General features: G+C 36.9%; 1 protein-coding gene across 1 annotated transcript in view; it reads left to right on the plus strand.

Annotated features, from left to right (window-relative positions):
* HTATIP2 (HIV-1 Tat interactive protein 2) overlaps nt 1-26,255 on the plus strand; it is a 73,220-nt gene extending 46,965 nt beyond the window's left edge. Inside the window, exons 5-6 of the mRNA XM_053720369.1 lie at nt 6,012-6,073; nt 25,173-26,255. Coding sequence (XP_053576344.1) covers nt 6,012-6,073; nt 25,173-25,395 — 285 coding nt within the window. The 3' untranslated portion in view covers nt 25,396-26,255. The remainder of the gene's footprint in view (nt 1-6,011; nt 6,074-25,172) is intronic.
* The last annotated feature ends 919 nt before the right edge of the window (nt 26,256-27,174 follow it).

Genomic DNA, 27,174 nt, shown 5'->3' on the forward strand with positions numbered 1-27,174 from the left:
CGAAAATGACTATAATAAAAATTCTATAGAAAACAGAGAAAACCGAACAGTATATAGAGAAACCAAGATAGATAAAGCCAATGAAGAAGGAGAAATGGAAACAATAGAAATAACTGAAAGTACAAATAAAAATGGGAACAATGATCTGTTTAAAAAAACTAATAAAAAGTCACAGAATCCAATAAATAGTAATTCATACAAATACAATACCAACAGTAAAACAGCTTCTGATGAGTATCATCAGAACGACACCTGGACAAATAGGGAGAATTATTATCCTAAAACAGCTGTAAATAATCATAGAGAGTATTATAATAGAGACTATACACCTTATGGAAGAAGAATAACCCTAGATCATAGAGATAGAAGAGATTTTAACAGAAGACAATCCCCAGATCGAAGAGGGTTAAGACACAACAATTATACTCAAGATTGGGATAATAGAGAACAAATGGAGAGACCCTATCACAGACAAAATAGAGGGAATTATACTACAAATTGGAGAAACAGAGAGGAATATAATAATAATTGGGAGCAAAGAAATTATTGGAGAAGACCAATATATAATACAGACACATATTTTCAGAGAAATGAAAGACCGAGACACATATATCCCAGAGAACAGAATATAGATCAAGATAGATACTATCATAAATCTGAAGGATACAATCACAATCAAGAAAGACAAAATTACAATCATGATAGATACCATCATAAATCTGGAGGATACAATCACAATCAAGAAAGACATAATTACAATCATGATGGGCAAAATTACAATCAATACAATAATAATAAAAATGGATACTATAGACAAGAAAAATATAAACATGATTACGACAACACATATAAAGATATAGAAACAAAAAACAGGTATGAGACATTAGAGACTACAAATGATAATATAAACGGAAATAACCATTTTTTAGAGATAAGACAAGAAGAACCATCCACCTCAAAAAACATCCAGTCAGAAAACAGAGAGAGATTAAAAAACCAAAAGAGAAGAAGGCCAGAGGATGTAGAGGAAGAGGGAGAAGAATCCACAGGGAACCACAAGAAGTCAAGATAAAAGACACAACAGACACTAACACAACAGATAATAATAATGGCATATTCAATTTGAGTGATAAAGTATTGAACAAAGAACAAACAGACATTTTAGCTAAAGGACTATCGTTCGCCCCATCTACTAGAATAAATAAATTTAATACATTAATAAATGCTAACCAATTTATAAGAAAGCTGACTTTAAAAAGACATTTTCTAAAAAATCCCCAAGAGAGACAAATACAAACTGCTAACACAGAATATATACACACATCACTCAAACCCAAATCACAATACTATCCAACACAAGACAAAGGGAAATATGTTGAGATGTTCGAAAAGCTAATTAAAGAAGACATACAAAAATGCGAAATCAATAAAAGACAACCACTAAATTTAACTAAGAAAGAAAAATCTACTCTAAAAGAACTTAAGGAGGATCCCAGTATAACAATAAAACAAGCAGATAAAGGAGGAGGAGTGGTAATACTCAATACAAAAGACTATGTAAGAGAAGCCAATAGGATACTAGGAGATACAAACACGTATAGAAAAATACCATTCAATCCCATTCAGAAACAGACGAAACAATTTGAAAGTATTATTAACAAAGCAAAAACATTAGAAATAATTAATAACCAAGAATACCTATTTATAAACATCAAATATCCAAAAACACCTGTTTTTTATTACTTACCCAAAATACACAAGACCTTAGATCAGCCACCTGGACGTCCCATAATTTCAGGAATCGATAGTTTAACCTCAAATATGTCACAATATGTGGATACATTCCTTCAGAAATATGTACATAATCTACCATCATACCTAAAAGACACGACTGATTTCCTAAACATAATAACAGATATAAACTGGAAAAGTGACTACATATTAGTCACTTGTGATGTGAATTCGCTATATACTAACATCCAACATAAATTAGGTATGGAAGCCTCAGAACATTTTCTAAATTCAGATTATGAAATGAAAACATCACAAATTAAATTTATTTTAGAATGCATAAAATTTATATTGGAAAACAATTATTTTAATTTTAACAATAATTTTTATTTACAACTAAAAGGGACAGCTATGGGCACGAGGTTTGCACCCAGTTATGCAAATCTATTCATGGGGAGGTTTGAAGAAGAACATATCCTACGCTCCCCATGGGGTGCAAACCTCGTGCTCTATAAAAGGTTCATTGATGACATATTCCTCATTTGGAAAGGTGATGAAGAATTACTAAGTTTGTTTCTTGAAGACTTAAACTCCAACAATTGGGGATTGAATTTCACCTATGAATATAGTAAGGAGAATATACACTTTTTAGATGTCCAGATCAACATTAGCAACAACATTATCAATACTAGGACCTATTTTAAACCCACTGACACAAATAGTTATATAAATCCAGAAAGTTGCCATTTAAAAAAATGGATTGACAATATACCAAAAGGTCAATTCTATAGAATGAAAAAAAACTGCTCAGAATCCCAAGTATTTTTACAACAAGCAGAATTATTAGAAAAGAAATTTCAAGAAAAAGGTTATCAGGAAAGGAAAATAATAGAAGCAAAGACACAGGCCATACAGAAAGATAGATCCGAATTATTAAAATATAATAAAAAAGATGTCAACAAGAACATACATAGAGAACTGTCATTTATAACAGAATATAATGAAGATCACAGAACCATAAAAAAGATTCTAGAAAGGCATTGGCACATAATAAGAAAGGATCCACTTCTATCAGATATTATAGATGAACATCCCAATATGATATACCGAAAGACTAAAAACTTAAAAAGCATACTGGCACCAAGCGAATTTAATAAAACTATAAAAACAAGAGAACAAGACCTATTAGGTAATAAACTACTTGGTTTCTTCCCGTGCAATAGCTGTAAAGCTTGCAAATATGGGAAAAAAGCTAAAGAAGTTATAGCTTCAAATAACAACTTCAAACATCACATTAGAGAAACAATAAGATGCTCAGATACTAATATAATTTATCTTATCCAATGCCAATGCAAACTTCAATACTTAGGACAAACTAGCAGACCTCTACACGATAGAATTAGAGAACATCTTCTAAATATCAAACATGGCAACTCTAAACATCTTCTCTCTAAACACTTCACAGAAGTACACCAACAGAAACCAATAGGTTTCCAATACTGGGGTATAAAGAAAATAATTAAAAACAGAGGAGGTGATATGGAAAAAACATTACTGTTAAAAGAAGCAGAACTAATATTCAAATTCAACACACTATCTCCAAACGGATTAAATGCTGAACTGAATTTAAATCCATTCATTTAGGACAGATCCATATTACCATATACCTATATATAAATTCCTGTATACCTTCCCCACAAATAAAAGCCAAGCTTGTAAACATTTTTTTGACACCTCAGCAAACACATATAAATATATAAAATAATATTTTTTCATTCATTTACTTTTCATTGATTTTCATTGGTTCTAATAATAAATTCTCTATTGGTTTTATAAGCCTTTTTTATGTTATATATAATCTATGCCATTAATTTGTAATAACTTCTTAACATTTCTGTAATAATGTCTTAGTATTCCTACATACTATCTAAGTAGCGAATGATATTTATATATGATAGTATCTGTAAGAGACATACCTACTCTTTATATAGTAGGAACATACGATATACAATGGTGTAAAAAAACGGATATAGACAAACTTATATCATACATCATATGTGTATATACATTCAGTCTGAAGAATTAGACACAAAACTTAAGATGTTTTATTATTACTTTCTACAATATGCAAATCTAATGTGAATATATCAATACAGAGACAGACGGACTTTTAACAAAAACAGCTGAAAAAATTTGAATAATCAAGGAGGAGTTAAGAGAACATACTATATTAGAGCCATCCAAACACACAGGAGTATTCTGTCTTGATAAAGGCGCGATATAGCGCTGAAACGCGTAGATCTGACCAACCAGTGTGACAAGGAAGAAAAGGCTCTAACAAATACGAGGAATTCGTCCAAGAACCACTCCCCCCACGACCCGACTACTTGATTGGACCTCTGAGGACCATACGTAAAGCCTACATACGTCTGGGTAAGAAGGGACTGCCGGGAAATACAAAACGGCGAGACGCCGAAAAGAAAAAGAATCAACAAACCCGCAGCAGAAACCCGCCAGGTAACCTTCCGGAACACCGACAATATTGAAGAGGAGGTAAGGTAAATCAGTAGTACGGCAAGGGGGAGCACTACTTCACGCCGTTTGACTCACAGGCTCAGATTCTGAGCCATTTTTAACAGTGACATTTTACATTATAAACAAACGCTCTGAACAGAGAGCATTTTTAACAGGGACAAACACCCTTGGATAAATACAAATAGTTGTGGCCACAACTCACACATTTTATCATTCACGGAACTGTCATTTGACGACCAACGTATACCTATACATATTTAACTATAGGTTTTTAAACAGGATCATTAACACTGTTACCATTAACGCTAACTGGATTTGATGTACATTAACATCTGATATGCATTTACATCTGTTTTGCACATATATCAGTCAAGGAATATATGTATATATCTTTTAAGGAATTGTCTCTGTATTGAAATTAATGTGTATTATCCTACAAGCTGCACATCTATAGCGATTGTATACACAATACAATCACCTGCACCATTGCTAACATTAATGAGTTTTAGGAGATAAGTCATTCTCAGTACTTCAGAGTCGTTAACCTATAAGAAATATTAGGCGAGTATAACGTAACTGCTATTTAGCAATTTTGTATTTTATAATTACACTTTTATATGGTTTAGCAATTTTGTATTTTATAATTACACTTTTATATGGTTATCAATAAATCGATGTATAAAGAAATTATCTTTTAAATATTGCTTAGTAAAATTATATTAACACTTATCTGAATATATTGTCTTATTTTCAATTCATATCAATGTGGTTTTAAAATACCCCAAAGAAGGGCATCGAATTTATTCTACCAAACCTAGTCATATAGTCTAGACTGACATTCATTGTTAACCCTCGAGACAATAGTCTCATACATTATTTGAGACAACTATCTCATATTTCACTAGATATATTAGATATTTAGAAAATATATCCCAATCACAGATCAGCTATATTATTTGAGATAACTATCTCACACTTCACTAGATATATTAGAAATATATCCCAATCAAAGATTGGTTATATATCATTTTTATTTAGTTATTCACTATATTATTTTTATTTTATTTCATTCACCACTGATACCAATCAAAGATTGGCTCACACAACACACATCTAACCACAATCCTACTCACAGCTCACACCAGAGCGCTCCCCTCCCCCCACGTAGCTTGTCATCATAAAAATGCTGTAACACTTCGTTTCAATTTCAAATAAGCAACAGATTTTTGTGAGAAATTTCAGTTTCCTTTCATTTGCTGTCCTGTATCACATGACCTTCATCAGCCAATAAGAGATTCCTATACATATATTTGAGCTGGTAACACTTGCACAATATTCAGTGAGTGTTGTACAACTGTTTATTTGAAATTGCTTCTTTTTTAAAAAAAAATAAAAAATACCTTTGTCTGTAAAAGAGCTGGTGCAAACAATGTATGTGCATGTCTTGAGCACCATATAGCAACAGTGCTTGTAATGCATCAATGTATAATATTTCTAGAAATATGGGTGTTTTCAATAAAGGATACCAAAAGAACAAAATAAAGTTTGATAATGGAAAAAAATAATAGGCTTGATCTTAAAGGGACAGTATACAGTATCAGTTTGATTATAGAGCTTTTTTCAAGACAACCATATTTCTCCCAAAAACTATACATTATCTATCTATCTATCTATCTCTCTATCTATCTATCTATGTGTTTGTGTACATATTAATAGTTAAAAAGTTTTTATATTTATCATTTCAGGGAGAAGTTGAAGCTGAAATTGAAGAAATGGGATTTGATCGTTATTCAATTTTTAGACCTGCGTAAGTATTAAAATAATGTTGTCATTAATGTAAATCAATAAGTAATTTAAATACGGAATATATATATATATATATATATATATATATGGTTTAGTGCCTCTGCTGAAAATCAATATCTATTTTTATTGATACTTGTATTGATATGTTTAGTGCACTAATCACTTTTTGAGCAAAATACATTCATTCTAAGAACAACACAATATTGATGCTTTCTCAAATACCTGCCGGCTGTGTTACTGGTGCAAAAGGAACACAAATACATATTTATTATTACAGAGATGTAAAACTCCAACCTAACCCCCTACAATATATTTAAAGGAATAGGAAAGTCAAAATTAAACTTGCATATTTCAGATGTAATTGTAAGACACGTTTAAATTAACTTTCATTATTAAATATACTTTGTTCTCCTGGATAAAAATAATATGTACATATTCTCTGCAGCAATGCGTTACTGGGAGCTAGCTGTGATTAGTGACTACTAAGGGCTAGATTTATTAAAGCCCTACGGCTGCAAGTTCTCATAAGAACTTGCTCGCCGTATTTATCAAGCAGCGGTCACCAGACCGCCGCTTCCCTAACCTATTCGCCACCTCTAAGGTGGCGAAATTCAATCTCCTCGGTCTAGTCAGACTGAGGAGATTGACAGCTCCTGCCCGCGCTTGATTGGCTGTGCGCGGGCATGGGGCGGGATTGCACGCAAGCGCAAAATTGCGCTTGTGTGCAATAGCGAATATCTGCGGGTAATTTTGCCCCGCCACAGGCGAGTTGAGGCATACAGGGGCGCGTATATGCGCCACTGTACGCCTCAGCTTTAATAAATCTAGCCCTAAGGTTACCAGGTGTCCTCCACAGCCAAGAACTAGAGGGGGGTAGATATATACTTACCGTTATTAAAAGCGTTATATCACTAGACAAGATATCACTAGAATATTTAAATATGTATATTTATTGCACTGTATAATTAACATTAAAATATTAACCGTCCTTTAAAGGCTGAAATGGCCATTTAAAATGTTATTGAAGTGTTTAAATACTTAAAGGGACACTCAGGTCAAATTAAACTTTAACAATTCAGATAGAACATGTAATTTTAAATAACTTTTCAATTCACTTCCATTAACAAAATGTGCAGTATTTTATATTTACACTTTTTGACTCACCAGCTCCTACTGAGCATGTGATTTATTTATTTTTACAGAATATACGTATATGCATTTGTGATTGGCTGATGGCTGTCACATGGTACGTGTATGCATTTGTGATTGGCTGATTGCTATCACATGGTACAGGGACAGTTGAAAAAGACATAACTTTGAAATTTGTCAGAAAAAAATCTACTACTCATTTGAAGTTCAGGCTAAGTGCTATTGCATTGTCTTGTTATAATGCATTTGTTGTTTATGCAAATCCTTTAAAGGAACAGAAACCAGTAAAAATATAATTATTATATTATTATTATTATTATAAGTGAACTTCTAAATCAAACTGATCAAAGGGACATTAAACCCAAAAATGTTCTTTCATGATTCAGACAGAGAATACTATTTTAAACAACATTCCAATTTACTTCTATTATCTAACTTACTTCATTCTTTATATATCATTTGTTTAAGAAATAGCAATGCACACGGGTGAGCCAATCACATGAGGCATCTATGTGCAGCCACCAATCAGAAGCTATTGAGCCTATCTAGATATGCTTTTCAGGAAATAATATCAAGAGAACGAAGCAAATTAGATAATAGAAGTAAATTAGAAAACTGTTTAAAATGGTATTCTCTATCTGAATCATGAAAGAAAAAATGTGGGTTTAATGTCTCTTTAAGCCCTTAACTGCCTGAGAGGGCTGCACACCTACTATTACTAGATAAGCGTGACAGCCCTCTATGACATGCAAGGGGTTAAATACTTTCCCTTATACGACTAAAGCAATGCTAATTCATTCACAAACTGTAATAAGGTTCACAGTCTGGCTCTTACATATAGGATAAGCCAGGCAAGTAAGTGTTGGGTCCGTTGCAGCTCTTCTGTCAGAGGTAGGGAGCAAAGATGCTGGCTGGCTTTCTTCTCTTCCTTCCCTCGTTAAAGGAACATGAAACCCCAAATTTTTCTTTCATGATTCAGATAAAGAATATAATTTTAAACAACTTTTTAATTTACTTCTATCCTCTTATTTACTTCATTCTCTTGGTTTCCTTTATGAAAAAGCAGCAATGCACTACTAGGAACTAGGTAATGCATTGGGGGAGCCAATAACATGGGGCATTTATGTGCAGCAACCAATCAGCAGCTCCTGAGTCTACCTAGGTATCATTTTCAACAAAGACTATCAAGAAAATAAAACAAATTAGATCATAGAAATTATTTGGAAAGTTGTTTAAAATGTGGGGTTTTATGCCCCTTTAATTTATTGTCTCTCTTTGCAACTTTAGAAGATGCCCCTCGTCTGCAGCAGGGACAGAGACCTGCTAGCTTTCATGTCTCTGATATAAATTATATATTTTTAAAAAATGTTAGACTGTTTGAGATACTGAAGTGGGATCAAACTGTTACTTATTTTGTAATTGTGCCGTATCAAAACCGGCTACAAATGTAACAGGAACGTACCCCGTGTTCTGCTAAGCTGCCCTCCCTGAAAAAGCTGCCAAAAGGGAAAAGGTACGTCAGGCACAATTACGTCATGAGAAGGGGCTAATCATAGTTCTTAACAGAACACAGGCATACCTTCCTGTCACATTTGTAGCCGGTTTTAATACGGCACAATTACAAAATAACAGTTTGATCTCATTAAAGGGACACTGAACCCAAATTTTTTCTTTCGTGATTCAGATAGAGCATGCAATTTTAAGCAACTTTCTAATTTACTAATATTATCACATTTTCTTCATTCTCTTGGTATCTTTATTTGAAATGCAAGAATGTAAGTTTAGATGCCGGCCCATAATTCCACAGCGTATTTGTGGCAAGCCTGATTCCCCTTAGTTATCAAACCATACAGACTGGCAAAAGTAGAATTTTGTGACGTCACATACAAAGTCCGACAAAGATCGATGCTTACGTCACTACAGATGTTCAGAATGCAAATTCGGCACAATCTGACTACTTTTGCTAGTTAACAAACTACTACCAGATACGCTCGCCACTATTCCGGCCCAGCGTACCTGGTTTTCAATCCGCCACCCTGGAGGCGGCGGATGCCATAGGAATCAATGGGAGTCTGAAAGCAGCGAAAGCTCATGTTCGCTGGTGCCCGATATCCCATTGATTCCTATGGGAACGTTTACACCTAACACCCTAACATGTACCCCGAGTCTAAACACCCTTAATCTGCTCCCCCCTAAACCACCACCACCTACATTATACTTATTAACCCCTAATTTGCCGTCCCTACACCGCCGCCACCTAAATAAAAGTTATTAACCCCTATCCCGCCGCTCCCCGCCGCAACTAAATAAACTTTTTAACCCCTATCCCGCCGCTCCCGAATCCCACCACAACTAAATAAACGTATTAACCCATAAAAACCGCCGCTCCCGGAGCCCACCGCCACCTACATTATACTTATTAACCCCTAATCTGCTGCCCCTACACCGCCGCCACCTACATTATACTTATTAATTCCTAATCTGCCCCCCTACACCGCCGCGACTATATTAAATTTATTAACCCCTAAACCTAAGTCTAACCCTAACACCCACTAACTTAAATATAATTTAAATAAATATTCCTATCATTAAATAAATTATTCCTATTTAAAACTAAATACTTACCTATAAAATAAACCCTAAGCTAGCTACAATATAACTAATAGTTACATTGTAGCTAGCTTAGGGTTTATTTTTATTTTACAGGCAACTTTGTATTTATTTTAACTAGGTACAATAGTTATTAAATAGTTATTAACTATTTTAATAACTTCCTAGTTAAAGTGAAGGTCAATTCTTGCTATTAACAATACACCATGTTAAACTTTAAGTTAAAAATATTGCACTCGCTGATTTTATATGTATAAAAAACGAATCCATTTCAAATAAAATATATTTATAATATACCTCCGTTATCGCGATTAGCTCCGCCCCTACCACACTTCCTTATTGTGCTGTTATGACGTTGCTTTGTTTCTTACAAGCGCTCGTGCACCCGTGTTTTTTTTCAACTGCGCATGCGTATCGTCAACTCAATAGCGCATGCGTTTCATCCACGTAACTTTGTATGCAATGTATAAACCCAATTCTATCATTCATTGCTACGGAAGTCTGTCAGTCAGTCACTCGCAAGATCGCTCTGCACCCTCTAATAGAGCGAGAGAGCGTTGCTGTTGATTCAATGTTTCAACAATTGCGAGAGCGGACAACGCATGCTCGAAACATGAACGAGCATTCCGATTATGATGCGCTGTTTTTTAAACGCATGCACAGACGGTTTGAATGACGAAACAGAAAAGGGGCTGGACGCCACGGGGGTAAACAATAGATAGGATAGAAAAACTGTCAATCAATAACGGCAGTATGGCGGGCGGATTATACAGGTGAAACGGAGCCGATTCAACAAGTAAAAAATATAACTTTTCATTGTATCTAGATATAATTTGATGAATGAACATCATACTGAATTTAGCAAACATATTGAAAAATGCTAACCAAAACGCCAGACTTGACCTTCACTTTAATATAAATACAAATATACCTGTAAAATAAAATCTAACCTAAGTTACAATTACACCTAACACTACACTATAATTAAATTAATTCCCTAAACTAAATACAATTAAATACAATTAAATAAAATTAGCTAAAGTACAAAAAAAAACACAAAATTATAGAAAATAAAAAACAAATTACAAGATTTTTAAACTAATTACACCTAATCTAATCCCCCCTAACAAAATAAAAAAGCCCCCCAAAATAAAAAAAGCCCTACCCTACACTAAATTACAAATGGCCCTTAAAAGGGCCTTTTGCGGGGCATTGCCCCAAAGTAATCAGCTCTTTTACCTGTAAAAAAAAAAAGACAACCCCCCAACATTAAAACCCACCACCCACACAACCAACCCCACCCAATATCCCCTTGAAAAAAAACTAACACTAACCCCTTGAAGATCACCCTACCTTGAGAAGTCTTCACCCAACCGGGCCGATGTCCTCAACGAAGCCGGCAGAAGTGGTCCTCCAGATGGGCAGAAGTCTTCATCCAGACGGCATCTTCTATATTCATCCATCCGGCGCGGAGCGGCTCCATCTTCAAGACATCCGACGCGGAGCATCCTCTTCTGACGACGTCTTCTTGAACAATGACGGTTCCTTTAAGTGACGTCATCCAAGATGGCGTCCCTTCAATTCTGATTGGCTGATAGAATTCTATCAGCCAATCGGAATTAAGGTAGGAAAAATCCTATCGACTGATGCAATCAGCCAATAGGATTGAAGTTCAATCCTATTGGCTGATCCTATCGGCCAATAGGATTGAGCTTGCATTCTATTGGCTGATTGGAACAGCCAATAGAATGCGAGCTCAATCCTATTGGCTGATTGCATTGGAACAGCCAATAGAATGCGAGCTCAATCAGCCAATAGGATTTTTCCTACCTTAATTCCGATTGGCTGGTAGAATTCTATCAGCCAATCGGAATTGAAGGGACACTATCTTGGATGACGTCACTTAAAGGAACTGTCATTGTTAAAGACGACGTCATCAGAAGAGGATGCTCCGATTGATGAAGATAGAAGATGCCGTCTAGAGGACCACTTCTGCCCGTCTGGAGGACCACTTCTGCCTGTCTGGAGGACCACTTCTGCCTGTCTGGAGGACCACTTCTGCCGGCTTCATTGAGGACTTCGGCCCGGTTGGGTGATCTTCAAGGGGTTAGTGTTAGTTTTTTTAAGGGGGGATTGGGTGGGTTTTAGAGTAGGGTTAGTTGTGTGGGTGGTAGGTTTTAATGTTGGGGGGGGTTGTAATTTTCTTTTACAGGTAAAAGAGCTGATTACTTTGGGTCAATGCCTCGCAAAAGGCCCTTTTAAGGGCTATTTGTAATTTAGGGTAGGGTAGGGCTTTTTTATTTTGGGGGGGGAGTTTTTATTTTGCTAGGGGGATTAGATTAGGTGTAATCAGTTTAAAAATCTTAGGATTTATTTTACAGGTATATTTTGTATTTATTTTAACTAGGAAGTTATAAAATAATTAACTATTTAATAACTATTGTACCTAGTTAAATACAAAGTTGCCTGTAAAATAAAAATAAACCCTAAGATAGCTACAATGTAACTATTAGTTATATTGTAGCTATCTTAGGGTTTATTTTACAGGTAAGTATTTAGTTTTAAATAGGAATAATTTATTTAATGATAGTAATATTTATTTAGATTTATTTAAATTATATTTAAGTTAGTGGGTGTTAGGGTTAGACTATTAACCCCTAGGTTTAGGGGTTAATAAATTTAATATAGTGGCGGCGACGTTGGGGCGACAGATTAGGGGTTAATAAATGTAGGTAGGTGGCTGCGGTGTAGGGGGTTGCAGATTAGGGGTTAATAAGTATAATGTAGGTGGCGGCGGTGTAGGGGGGGCAGATTAGGGGTTAATAAATATAATGTAGGTGGCGGTGGTGTAGGGGGGGCAGATTAAGGGTTAATAAGTATAATGTAGGTGGCGGCGGTGTGGGGGGGCAGATTAGGGGTTAATAAATATAATGTAGGTGGCGGTGGTGTAGGGGGGGCAGATTAAGGGTTAATAAGTATAATGTAGGTGGCGGCAGTGTGGGGGGGCAGATTAGGGGTTAATAAATATAATGTAGGGGGGGCAGATTAGGGGTTAATAAGTATAATGTAGGTGGCGGTGGGCTCCGGGAGCGGCGGTTTAGGGGTTAAACATTTTAGTTGCGGCGGGGTCCGTGAGCGGCGGTTTAGGGTATAGGTGGTATAGGGGGTAAACAGTATAGTATAGTGTGGGTGTTTAGTGACAGGGTACCAAGAAAGCTGTAAAAAAGCCGAATAGCAGCGAGATCGATGACAGATTAGTTGACAACAGTCCGCTGCTCATCGCCCCATACTTGGTGCGCGGCTTTTTGACAGCTTTTTTGATAATTTTGGAGAGCATATTCAGGTCCGCGGCAGAGATGTTAGGCGATCTTAGGCGAGCGTATTGGTGCCGTTGAATGCAAGTAAGTTGACGGCTTGATAAATAGATGCCTCTGAGTCATGAAAGAAAAAAGTAATAGTTTGTTTGAATTGTTTTACATTTCATATAGCATCAGCAGTGATGTGTAGTCTGCTGCCAATATGATGGTAAGTGCCATGCACATACATTTATCTGCCTTTTTACGTGCTTTCAATGCTGCTGGCAACATGACGTTTGACATGACTAGCACTTGGAATATGTACAGAAGGCCAAAACACATGCATGTGGCTTACAGCCATGTAAACAGCTGGTTGCATTCACCTTAAAACCTTTACCAGAAGCATTTTTTGTTTAAAAGTTCAATGTTTGAGACAAATTCCTATGTTGGGGAATGAACCATTTTGGTGGACTTTGTGCATACATAGGCCTAGATTTGGAGTTTGGCGGTAGATGGGCTGTTAACGCTCCGCTGGCTTTTTTCTGGCCGCACCATAAATTTAACTCTGGTATCGAGAGTTCAAACAAATGCTGCGTTAGGCTCCAAAAAAGGAGCGTAGAGCATTTTTACCGCAAATGCAACTCTCGATACCAGAGTTGCTTACGGACGCGGCCAGCCTCAAAAACGTGCTCGTGCACAATTCTCCCATAGGAAACAATGGGGCTGTTTGAGCTGAAAAAAAACCTAACACCTGCAAAAAAGCAGCATTCAGCTCCTAACGCAGCCCCATTGTTTCCTATGGGGAAACACTTCCTACGTCTGCACCTAACACTCTAACATGTACCCCGAGTCTAAACACCCCTAACCTTACACTTATTAACCCCTAATCTGCCGCTCCCGCTATCGCTGACCCCTGCATATTTTTTTTAAACCCTAATCTGCCGCTCCGTAAACCGCCGCAACCTACGTTATCCCTATGTACCCCTAATCTGCTGCCCCTAACACCGCCGACCCCTATATTATATTTATAAACCCCTAATCTGCCACCACCAACGTCGCCTCCACCTACCTACAATAATTAACCCCTAATCTTCCGACCGCAAAGCGCCGCCACCTACGTTATCCCTATGTATCCCTAATCTGCTGCCCCTAACACCGCCGACCCCTATATTATATTTATTAACCCCTAATCTGCCCCCCACAACGTCGCCGACACCTGCCTACACTTATTAACCCCTAATCTGCCGAGCGGACCTGAGCGCTACTATAATAAAGTTATTAACCCCTAATCCGCCTCACTAACCCTATCATAAATAGTATTAACCCCTAATCTGCCCTCCCTAACATCGCCGACACCTAACTTCAATTATTAACCCCTAATCTGACGACCGGAGCTCACCGCTACTATAATAAATGGATTAACCCCTAAAGCTAAGTCTAACCCTAACACTAACACCCCCCTAACTTAAATATAATTTACATCTAACGAAATAAATTAACTCTTATTAAATTAATTATTCCTATTTAAAGCTAAATACTTACCTGTAAAATACATCCTAATATAGCTACAATATAAATTATAATTATATTATAGCTATTTTAGGATTAATATTTATTTTACAGGTAACTTGGTAATTATTTTAACCAGGTACAATAGCTATTTAATAGTTACCTAGTTAAAATAATAACAAATTTACCTGTAAAATAAATCCTAACCTAAGATATAATTAAACCTAACACTACCCTATCAATAAATTAATTAAATAAACTACCTACAATTACCTACAATTAGGATTCTATCAGCCAATCGGAATTAAGGTAGGAATTTTCTGATTGGCTGATTCCATCAGCCAATCAGAATCAAGTTCAATCCGATTGGCTGATCCAATCAGCCAATCATATTGAGCTCGCATTCTATTGGCTGTTCCGATCAGCCAATAGAATGCGAGCTCAATCTGATTGGCTGATCGGATCAGCCAATCGGATTGAACTTGATTCTGATTGGCTGATTCCATCAGCCAATCAGAAAATTCCTACCTTAATTCCGATTGGCTGATAGAATCCTATCAGCCAATCGGAATTCGAGGGACGCCATCTTGGATGACGTCCCTTAAAGGAACAGTCATTCGTCGTTCAGTCGTCGGGCCGGATGGATGTTCCGCGCTGGAGGTCTTCAGGATCCTGCCGCTTCGCTCCGGATGGATGCTGCTTGGATGAAGACTTCAATCGGATGGAAGATCCTCTTCTGCCCCGCTTGGATGAAGACTTTGACCGGATCATGGACCTCTTCAGCCCCCCGCTTGGGCTTGGATCAGGACATCGGAGGAGCTCTTCAGGACGGATCGGTGAACCTGGATGGTGAAGACAAGGTAGGAAGATCTTCAGGGGCTTAGTGTTAGGTTTATTTAAGGGGGGTTTGGGTTAGATTAGGGGTATGTGGGTGGTGGGTTGTAATGTTGGGGGGGGGGGGTATTGTATGTTTTTTTTTACAGGCAAAAGAGCTGAAATTCTTGGGGCATGCCCCGCAAAGGGCCCTGTTCAGGGCTGGTAAGGTAAAAGAGCTTTTACCTTTTTTAATTTAGAATAGGGTAGGGAATTTTTTATTTTGGGGGGCTTTGTTATTTTATTAAGGGGCTTAGAGTAGGTGTAATTAGTTTAAAATTGTTGTAATATTTTTCTTATGTTTGTAAATATTTTTTTATTTTTTGTAACTTAGTTCTTTTTTATTTTTTGTACTTTAGCTAGTTTATTTAATTGTATTTATTTGTAGGAATTGTGTTTAATTAATTTATTGATAGTGTAGTGTTAGGTTAATTGTAGGTAATTGTAGGTAGTTTATTTAATTAATTTATTGATAGGGTAGTGTTAGGTTTAATTATATCTTAGGTTAGGATTTATTTTACAGGTAAATTTGTTATTATTTTAACTAGGTAACTATTAAATAGCTATTGTACCTGGTTAAAATAATTACCAAGTTGCCTGTAAAATAAATATAAATCCTAAAATAGCTATAATATAATTATAATTTATATTGTAGCTATATTAGGATGTATTTTACAGGTAAGTATTTAGCTTTAAATAGGAATAATTTATTTAATAAGAGTTAATTTATTTCGTTAGATTTAAATTATATTTAACTTAGGGGGGTGTTAGAGTTAGGGTTAGACTTAGCTTTAGGGGTTAATACATTTATTATAGTAGCGCTCGGCAGATTAGGGGTTAATAAGTGTAGGCAGGTGTCGGCGACGTTGAGGGGGGCAGATTAGGTGTTAATAAATATAATATAGGGGTCGGCGGTGTTAGGGGCAGCAGATTAGGGGTACATAGGGATAACGTAGGTGGCGGCGCTTTGCGGTCGGAAGATTAGGGGTTAATTATTTTAAGTAGCTGGCGGCGACGTTGTGGGGGGCAGGTTAGGGGTTAATAAATGTAATACAGGGGTCGGCGGGGTTAGGGGCAGCAGATTAGGGGTACATAAGTATAACGTAGGTGGCGGTCGGCAGATTAGGGGTTAAAAAATTTTAATCGAGTGGCGGCGATGTGGGGGGAGCTCGGTTTAGGGGTACATAGGTAGTTTATGGGTGTTAGTGTACTTTAGGGTACAGTAGTTAAGAGCTTTATGAACCGGCGTTAGCCCAGAAAGCTCTTAACTACTGCTATTTTCCTGCGGCTGGAGTTTTGTCGTTAGAGCTCTAACGCTCACTTCAGAAACGACTCTAAATACCGGCGTTAGGAAGATCCCATTGAAAAGATAGGATACGCAATTGACGTAAGGGGATCTGCGGTATGGAAAAGTCGCGGCTGAAAAGTGAGCGTTAGACCCTTTAATCACTGACTCCAAATACCAGCGGGCGGCCAAAACCAGCGTTAGGAGCCTCTAACGCTGGTTTTCACGGCTAACGCCAAACTCCAAATCTAGGCCATATTGAGAGTACCCACTTAAAGGGACAGTATACACCAATTTTCATATAACTGCATGTAATAGACACTACTATAAAGAATAATATGCACAGATACTGATATAAAAATCCAGTATAAAACAGTTTAAAAACTTACTTAGAAGCTCCCAGTTTAGCTCTGTTGAAAAGGTAGCTGGAAAGCCCACTGCAAGTGGGAACTAAGACACTCCCCCTCCCCCTTCCTTTGCATATGAAAAGATCCTTTACACAAACGGAACAGGAGCAAGCTGGAGTAGGTATATGTCGGTATTCTCCTAAAACTTTAAGGCTTGGTTAGGAGTCTGAAAATCAGAGCAATGTTATTTAAAAATAAGCAAAACTATACATTTAAAAAAAAAAAAAAAAAAAAAACTTTATGGGCTATATAAATAAATCATCTACAAAACATTTATGCAAAGAAAAAATGAGTTTATAATATCCCTTTTAAACCAAAATATAACTGATTTCAAATGTAATCTAGTTAAAGAGACAGTAAATCAAAATGTAGAAATAAAAAGAGAGAAGCGCTCAACCTGGTAACAAACAATAGCATAATAGCTTGTTCTATGGCTAGTTACCACCCAAGAAGCAGCCTCTTTTTGCGCAACATGTGCCTTTCACAGGGAAGAACTTTCCTGAAGCATATCAGTCTGATCCTGACTTCACAGTACAGTCCAGCCCCGAAATACCAGGCAATCCCTCTCTGAGAGAAACGGCAAAACCCCAGACGTACGTTTCGGCCTATTGTGGGCCTCATCAGTAAGGTGCAGCCATATCCCTCTAGGCACACTAAGCAACGTGTCCACGTATGGATTCCCGCATCACACTTAGGGAGACTTCCCTAAGTGTCATAATTTGCATAAATAAAAAAAGAGAAGCGCTCAACCTGGGAACGAACAACAGCATAATAGCTTGTTCTATGGCTAGTTATCAAAATGTAAGCTTTCATGATTCAGACAGAGCAGCCATTTTAAATTACTTTCCAATTGAATTCTATTATAATTTGCGTCCTTCTCTTTGTATCCTTGGTTGCAGCAATGCAGTACTGTTATTTACATGGGATGTGTCTGCTTAAAGATATAGAAAAGTGAAAATTAAACTTGCATTATTCAGATACAGCATGACATTTTTAAGACACTTTTAAAATCACTTCTATTTTCAAATGTGCTTCATTTAATTGGTATCTCTTGTTGAAAAAGAATACGCACATATGCTCAGTTAGTTGCCAGTAGTGCAATGATGTTCCTTTTAGCTAAGGCAGAGGCATAACTAGAAACCTCAGGCTTCTGTAGAGAGTGGTGTGAGCGGTAGTTGGCAGAGGTGAGCGGCCACTTTGATTTCAAGCCGGGGGCTGCTGGATCTGGCATTTACACATTGCTGCAGACAGTAAATGCCAGATCCAGCAGCCCCCACTCACACCCCTCTCTACAGAAGCCCGCACGCAGGCTGTAACCATCTAAATGATGGAAGCCACTGCCAGATATATCCCCGGGGGGGTCAGCTGAGCACAAGTTCTTTGCTCTCAACCCCACCCCCGCATACTCTTTTGCTCCCACTTCCTCCTGGCCCGGGCCCCACTCATTGTGCTGCCCAGTGCCTACAAAAATAAAACACTTGTTTTAAAAAAAAAACAAAAAAAACTCCACAGTCAGGGCTGGGGACAGTGCGGGATGCTGGGGCCCCCATAGTCGTCAGCTCAATGGCCCGGTCGCAGTCACAACCGCCGCGACCACCGTAGTTCCGTCCCTGAGCAAAAGAAAACAAGAGAATGAAGTAAATTGGAAAGTTGTTTGAAATTGTATGTTCTATCCACACCATGAAATACATTTTGGGGTTTCCTGTCCCTTTAAGCACAGGTGGTTAATCAGCTGGGTAAATAAAGACAACTGTGGAAGGATAAAGCTTATTAGTGTGTTTCCTGAGCATAGGTCTGCTTTGTGCAAACTGTGAGATTAAAGGGACAGTCTACACCAGAATTTGTATTGTTTTAAAATATAGATAATCCTTTTATTACCCATTCCCTAGTTTTGCATAACCAACACAGTTATATTAATATACTTTTTACCTCTGTCATTACCTTCTAGCTAAGCCTCTGCAGACTGCCCCTTATTTCAGTTCTTTTGACAGACTTGCATTTTAGCCAATCAGTGCTGACTCCTAGGTAACTCCACGTGCGTGAGCACAGTGTTATCTATATGACACACATGAACTAACACCCTCTAGTGGTGAAAAACTGTCAAAATGCATTCAGATAAGAGGCCATCTTTAAGGTCTAAGAAATTAGCATATGAACCTCTTAGATTTAGCTTTCAATTAAGAATACCAAGAGAACAAAGCAAAATTGATGATAAAAGTAAATTGAAAAGTTGTTTAAAATGATAAGAAACAAAGCAAGCGGTGCTTACCCCCTGGCAGTATGATGGGCTACTTTCTTCAGCGATCCTATTCAGCGCGTCTTCAGCGTGTGCACCATTCGCATTCCTACGGATGCCGATAGGAGCCACATCCAGACGTCTCGGTCCAATGACGTCAGCAAAATTGAAGCATACAATGTGGAGACCGGCTAACTATCCGCCACAAATCCAAAAGCACAATAGGTAAGATGCAACAAAGCGGGTTTATTTTCACAGGTACAGATAGTGCTTTAAAAACAAAAAAGGCATGCAGAAAAAAGCACCATACGGAATGCTCCGTAGGTTACAGTGCAGTAACAACAAACATACGCGTTTCGTGAGGGGCTGCCTCACTTGTTCACTGCTTAAAATGTGTACTGGTCTGTAAGCCTATATAGAGAGGTATCTATGTTAATTAGACAGGTGTATTCCATTAAGTACTTTGACTAATGTGTGAACTTATTTTTAACCCCTCATATACATAGGCTGCAATAGACAGTATTAGTACAGGACGGCAATGTTGTACAATTATCTTGTGTAAGAGATATATAAATGCAATTTATAATAAAACTATTATATATGTAAACTTATTTTGTGCATTTAAAATATAAAATTCTTACCACAAAAACAGTGTGTTAAACAACAAAAGATGACTGAAACAATAAATGAAAAAATCAAGACTGAAAGAAGTCTCATAATATACAATGTCAGGATGCAGTATATTATACAAACAGATTAACGTCTGACTCAATATTTAAACCAGAGGGTGTCCTGGTGTTCATACATTAGTCAAAGTACTTAATGGAATACACCTGTCTAATTAACATAGATACCTCTCTATATAGGCTTACAGACCAGTACACATTTTAAGCAGTGAACAAGTGAGGCAGCCCCTCACGAAACGCGTATGTTTGTTGTTACTGCACTGTAACCTACGGAGCATTCCGTATGGTGCTTTTTTCTGCATGCCTTTTTTGTTTTTAAAGCACTATCTGTACCTGTGAAAATAAACCCGCTTTGTTGCATCTTACCTATTGTGCTTTTGGATTTGTGGCGGATAGTTAGCCGGTCTCCACATTGTATGCTTCAATTTTGCTGACGTCATTGGACCGAGACGTCTGGATCTGGCTCCTATCGGCATCAGTAGGAATGCGAATGGTGCACACGCTGAAGACGCGCTGAATAGGATCGCTGAAGAAAGTAGCCCATCATGCTGCCAGGGGGTAAGCACCGCTTGCTTTGTTTCTTACTGTTTTCATTGTGTCCATTAGCGGTAGCTCAGTGGGCAGTATACATAGGCCACTCTAGAAGCCTGGGCTTATATCTACAGGGCGATCCCAGTGTTGGTTATTGTGCGGTGCTGAAGATACATTCCTTATTTATTGGCTATACTGCATTACCAGGACTTGGAAAGGGTTTTTTCTACAAGGTACAGTGCTTGTGTTTTTGTTTTTTTGTGGGCAGCAGATTATGACAGAAGTGCAGGATAGCTTTGTTTTGCGAGACTTAGAAGCGTCTCTTTATTCTTATGATCAGGATGTGGAAAGTATTACTAGTGATAATGAAAACACCATCGACAGTCTATTTTTCCATATCGATGAATTACGCAGAAAAGACATAAAATTGGACTTGGATATAAAGACTTTCTTGTTATATAAAAAATACCAACGAATTCCAAGGGGTTTAAGGATCAGAAAATTTCCATCTTTTCTAGTGAATGATCCTGTCTTTATCTCTAAATGGAACAAAATCCTTAACGACTGCTCCTTTGCCTTAATTGATCTGCTTGTGGAATTTAAGAAGCAAGAAAGGTTGGAAATAATTAACCTGATTAAAGCTACACAAACTGACTTACAATTATTACAAGCAGATCCTGTATTTAAAGAATACGACATGAAGTTTGAGGCCAATATGTTAAAATTCTCAAAAGAACTTTGGGACTTTAAAAAAACTAAGTTATCTCGTGACAAAAGGGACTATGAAGCAAATAGAGTGTATAGATGGACTCAGACAACATTTAGAAACTCCAATGATAGAAAGACCTTTTTGTTCAGTAGAAAAAATGATAACAAGGCTAAAAAACATGTGAGGTTTCAAGAAACTGAGTATGAGATTGATACAACTGATATTGATTCTAATGAGGAAGGGATAGATCAGATAGATACTGCCTCGGTCCTGGATATACCTACAGATCCCTTAGAGCCTTCAAAAAACAAGCAGGCTCAGGGAGCAAAACAAAAAAGAAAAAAACAAGGAGAGGTAGTAGGGGTAGAAAAAGGAAAGGAATTAAAGAGATACCACATGAGGACCAATCGGACCCAAATCAGAAAGTACATCTGAAAAATGTGGTAAATCTCTCACAGTATCAATTAAATGACTCAGAACTAGAAGTTTTGAGTATGGGTTTAAATTTTTCCCCCACCACACACTTCAATCTTTTTGACACTATTTTGGATTTTGGATTTTTGTAAGAAAGTTGGTATTAAAAAAGCACTTTTTTGTAGATAATGAATTTGAGAGCGATGGAGACAGACAGGAAGAAACCACTAATCAACTAACTATATCTAACACTGTCTTAGACTTTACTGATCATTGCACTATTAATGAGCTAGTAGGCCTTATACAAGAAGGTGAGAATGTAGGTCATTCGCAGCAAATTAGATGTCCTGAATTGGCTGGAGTCAGCAAAAGCTCTTTCTATCCTGTGCATGCAAGGGGCAAAAATATTGATGTATTTCAGAGAACAATTGAAAATAAACTGAAGTCCCTTGCACAAAGGATAGAAAATGATCAAAAAAATAATTCCCCTCCTAACAATAAAAGCAAAAATAAGAACAATTTGAATGGCAATCAATATAAAGCATTAAAATCTTTGCAAGCTAATGACACTATTGTGATAAAATTATCAGATAAAGGCGGCAATGTGGTCGTCATGGACAGGGAATATTATTTGTTTGAGGCAAAGCGTCAGTTGAGGGATACTGAGGTATACTGTAAATTGGATTCTAATCCAACAGCTAAGTTTAGATTGAAACTTGAAAGAATTCTACATCAGGGCCAATCCATAGGAGTCATAGCTGAAAGAAAACTTGAACAGTTCCTAATTAAGAATCCCAATGTACCTATTTTTTATTTTCTTCCTAAACTGCATAAAAATGCGACACATCCACCTGGTAGGCCCATCATCTCCGGAGTGGGCTCCCTTTTGGAGCCCACTTCTGAGTTGATAGATTCCTTTCTACAACCCCTAGTGGCCCAATTAGCAAGTTATATTAGGGACTCTACACAAGTTCTTAATGCCCTACAAACTATTAATTGGAAACCTACTTATAGATTCATTACAGTGGATGTGGCTTCACTTTACACCTCCATCCCACACCAGGCAGGTCTTACATCAATTTCTTATATTTTGGACAGAATGTCTGGTTTTTCAGAGGATCTTAAACAGTTCATAATTTGGACTTTGGAATTTTTATTAACCCATAATTATTTTTTGTTTGAGGGGTCTTACTATCTGCAGAGGCGTGGAACAGCTATGGGGGCGAAATTCGCCCCCTCCTATGCCAATCTCTATATGGGATGGTGGGAGCTGCTCCACGTATATGCAGATAGTAACCCCTTCAAGGAACACATAATTTATTTTGGACGCTATATTGATGACCTGCTTTTGGTGTGGGATGGAGATGAGGAGTCTGCATCTAAATTTATGGAGTATTTAAATTGCAATGATCTCAATCTGAGTTTCGTTGGATGTCAGAACACAACAAGGATTGAGTTTTTGGATATCGAAGTATCAGTTGACAATGGGTCGATTGTGACAGATTTACATAGAAAACCGACAAGTGGTAATACCATTCTTAACTATAGATCTTGTCATCCTCAACATGTACTCAAAGCTATCCCTAAGGGCCAATTCATTAGGGCAAAGAGAATTTGCTCTAGTGAGACCCTATATAAAAAGCAGAGCGAGGATCTGTGCAGTAGACTCCAACATAGGGGATACAATAACCAATTATTGTCAAAAACTAGACAAGTTGTAGATAGCATGCCACGTGAGTCCCTTCTGCAATACAAAAAGGAAAGTAAACTGTCTTCTAGCACCCCTAATTTACCTAATAAGGTGGTCTTCAGTACTCCATATAGTTTGGAGTACAGAAAGATCTGTGACATTGTACAAGAAAGTCTCCCTATTCTACAAACTGACCCTGTTCTGGAGAAAGTGATCTCCGGTGGTGTCAAATTTGTGTCCAGAAAGGCAAAGAGCATTCAAAATTATGTATCCCCTTCTTTTTTACCAAAAACTAAAAGAGGTACTTGGTTACCCACTAGATCTGGCTGTTTTAAATGTAGAGGCACTAGATGCATTACCTGTGACCATATCACGGAAGGGAACTCCTTTCAATCATATAGCACAGGGAAACAATATACAATTAGGTACAATCTTAATTGCAATTCAACACACATAGTGTATCTCATGACATGTAAAGGCTGCCAGGTCCAATACTTAGGAAAAACTAAAAGAAGGTTGAGGGACAGAGTATTGGAGCATATCAGAGATATAAATGACCCAGATATCTTCACCTCAGTGGCCTCACATTTTAAATTTGACCATCAGGGGGGATTCTTCCCTAGCATTTTTTCAGGCAATTGACCATGTGCCCTTCTCCAAGAGAGGGGGGGACAGGGAATACCAGTTAAGTAAGAAGGAGGTCAGGTGGATCTTTAATATGAACACCAGGACACCCTCTGGTTTAAATATTGAGTCAGACGTTAATCTGTTTGTATAATATACTGCATCCTGACATTGTATATTATGAGACTTCTTTCAGTCTTGATTTTTTCATTTATTGTTTCATTCATCTTTTGTTGTTTAACACACTGTTTTTGTGGTAAGAATTTTATATTTTAAATGCACAAAATAAGTTTACATATATAATAGTTTTATTATAAATTGCATTTATATATCTCTTACACAAGATAATTGTACAACATTGCCGTCCTGTACTAATACTGTCTATTGCAGTCTATGTATATGAGGGGTTAAAAATAAGTTCACACATTAGTCAAAGTACTTAATGGAATACACCTGTCTAATTAACATAGATACCTCTCTATATAGGCTTACAGACCAGTACACATTTTAAGCAGTGAACAAGTGAGGCAGCCCCTCACGAAACGCGTATGTTTGTTGTTACTGCACTGTAACCTACGGAGCATTCCGTATGGTGCTTTTTTCTGCATGCCTTTTTTGTTTTTAAAGCACTATCTGTACCTGTGAAAATAAACCCGCTTTGTTGCATCTTACGTATTGTGCTTTTGGATTTGTGGCGGATAGTTAGCCGGTCTCCACATTGTATGCTTCTTGTTTAAAATGACATGCCCTATCTGAATCATAAGTTTATTTTGGTATAGACTGTCCCTTTAATCTTGCAGCACAAATACTATATCCCAATGCAATGAATATCTGCATGTAGGAGGATTATACGTTACATAGTCAGTAAACAAGACAATATGGATACGTCTATGGATGTAACAGTCTCCAGGGAATAGGATATTTTTAAAAGGATTGAAAGCAGTGTGAAGATACTTTAGGAATTTTATATATGAGATGTTAAACATGAAGAAAAAGTTTCATTCCGTTAATAGTATTATACTTATTTGTGGTAATTGAATAAGGACTTGAATTTATTGAACTAATTCATTTTCTTTTACAGTGTTCTTCTTGTTGACAGACAGGAGTCTCGTCCTTCAGAATGGTTTGCAAGAAAGATGCTTGTTCCTATAGCATACATGTTTCCAACTGCTTTCTCTGTACCTATAACAACCGTGGTTAAAGCCATGTTGAACAATGTAGTACTACAAAATAACCACAAGGTGGAGCTACTGCAGAACAAGGATATTCATATGCTGGCAAATTTAGGAACACCTAAAAATTAAAGCCCTACTTTTCAGTATGATCTTTGCCGTAAGACTACATAACATATTAGTTTGATGGGTGCTCATATAATAAGGTGGCTTAATATTTTATATGTCATTTTATCAGGTTTTCAAAACTCATAAATTGCATAAATACTTAAAATGACTAAATACCTTATGTGATGAATGTAACACCAAAATATTTAATATAAATTGTTAAGGGATATATTTGACATATGGCTGTCGGTTATATAATTTTGTGCAATATTTCTATTACTCATTAGCCAATCAAATAATTGTGTTTACCAATTTTTTAAAATTATTTAAAGAGATGTTATTTTTGCTAAAATGTGCACAAAGGATTTATTACTTGCTAATTACAAAGATATATTATATTATATATATATATATATATATATATATATATATATATATACATACATGCATATTTAGACATGTATATGTATGTATATATAAAATATAGCCCTTTACTGTTAAACACCTTCCCTGGTTGTGTGTGTCCATTGCAGCCTGTCAAATGCATATGGCATTATCCTGGTGCATAATGACAGTATGTGTCACCCTCAGGGGAGCTGAGATAAGCTTTCTATTTTATGTTTAGCTACTTCGTAAGTAAAGTTTTACATTTGTTGTATACCTTTTATCAGTTTGTATGGGTATTTATATTTGCACTAGTAACTGCAGTGCTTTCATTTTTTTTTTAGAACCAACACATCAGGCTTTGTTTTTTTCAATACCAGATTTGTTAAAATTATTTTTGTTATTGTTTTCTAAATATTACTAAAGTGCTACTTCCCAAAACATGTTCATGTGCTGTGTCACTGGAAAAGATACAGATTAAAAGATTCATTTTACATAAATTGGTGTATGTGCTCATGTTTTCTGAATATATTCTACATGTTGTATGTTTTGCAAATTAAGGGTTATTGAAATAAAGCTTTAAAACTGTATTGTAAAATGAACTACTAGATTAGGTTCTCCGTAGAAGCATGATTATGTATGTATGGTAACCAATCAGCCTTCATAATGTCATATCCTGCAAATCATAAGCTCTTCAGTACAGTTTTTTATTTGTTTTGTTTAGTCTGTTGTATTGAGCTTTATCTATGATTGTGGGTGGGGGAGGGAGAAGCGGGTCCCTACACTACAAATAATAAAACCTTGGGAGGAGAGATGGAGGGATGGGTCCCTACACTACAGAGATGACTTAGAGGAGGTAAGTGGGTCCCTACCCTACAGAAAATGGTTGACCACTTTGTGGGGGGTGGGGAGGTTAAGAAGGGATCCATACACTACAGAAAAAAAAAAAATACCCTAAACTACATACTGGTTGCCAGTACTTAAGGTGAGGTTTTTCAGTGGGAGGAGGGAGGGATGAAAGCTGTTTGAGAGGGATCAGGGAGGTGGGATCATAATCCCCACACTAGCAAATATTTTATTTATATATATATATATATATATATATATATATATATATATATATATATATATATATATATAATGTATGGACCCGTGCCATGATACTGTTGAAGGGCGGCTTACAAGCAAAGAATGAGTCCTCTCATACAGTGTATAAAAGCAAGGGAACAGGCACGCAAAGGAACAGCAACCACAAGAGCCTGAGAGATCTCACACAGAGGATGCTTCGGCACAAGTGAAACGAGCACAAACTAGAACAGTATCATCCTCTCAGGAGGATGCGGATAGAATTCTTTTTGTTACAATAAAACGTATGATAGAAAAGGGATTCTTTGGGAATCATAGACAAGGGATGACAGT

Source organism: Bombina bombina, chromosome 7 (genome assembly GCF_027579735.1).
Source record: "Bombina bombina isolate aBomBom1 chromosome 7, aBomBom1.pri, whole genome shotgun sequence".
Lineage (NCBI taxonomy): Eukaryota > Metazoa > Chordata > Amphibia > Anura > Bombinatoridae > Bombina > Bombina bombina.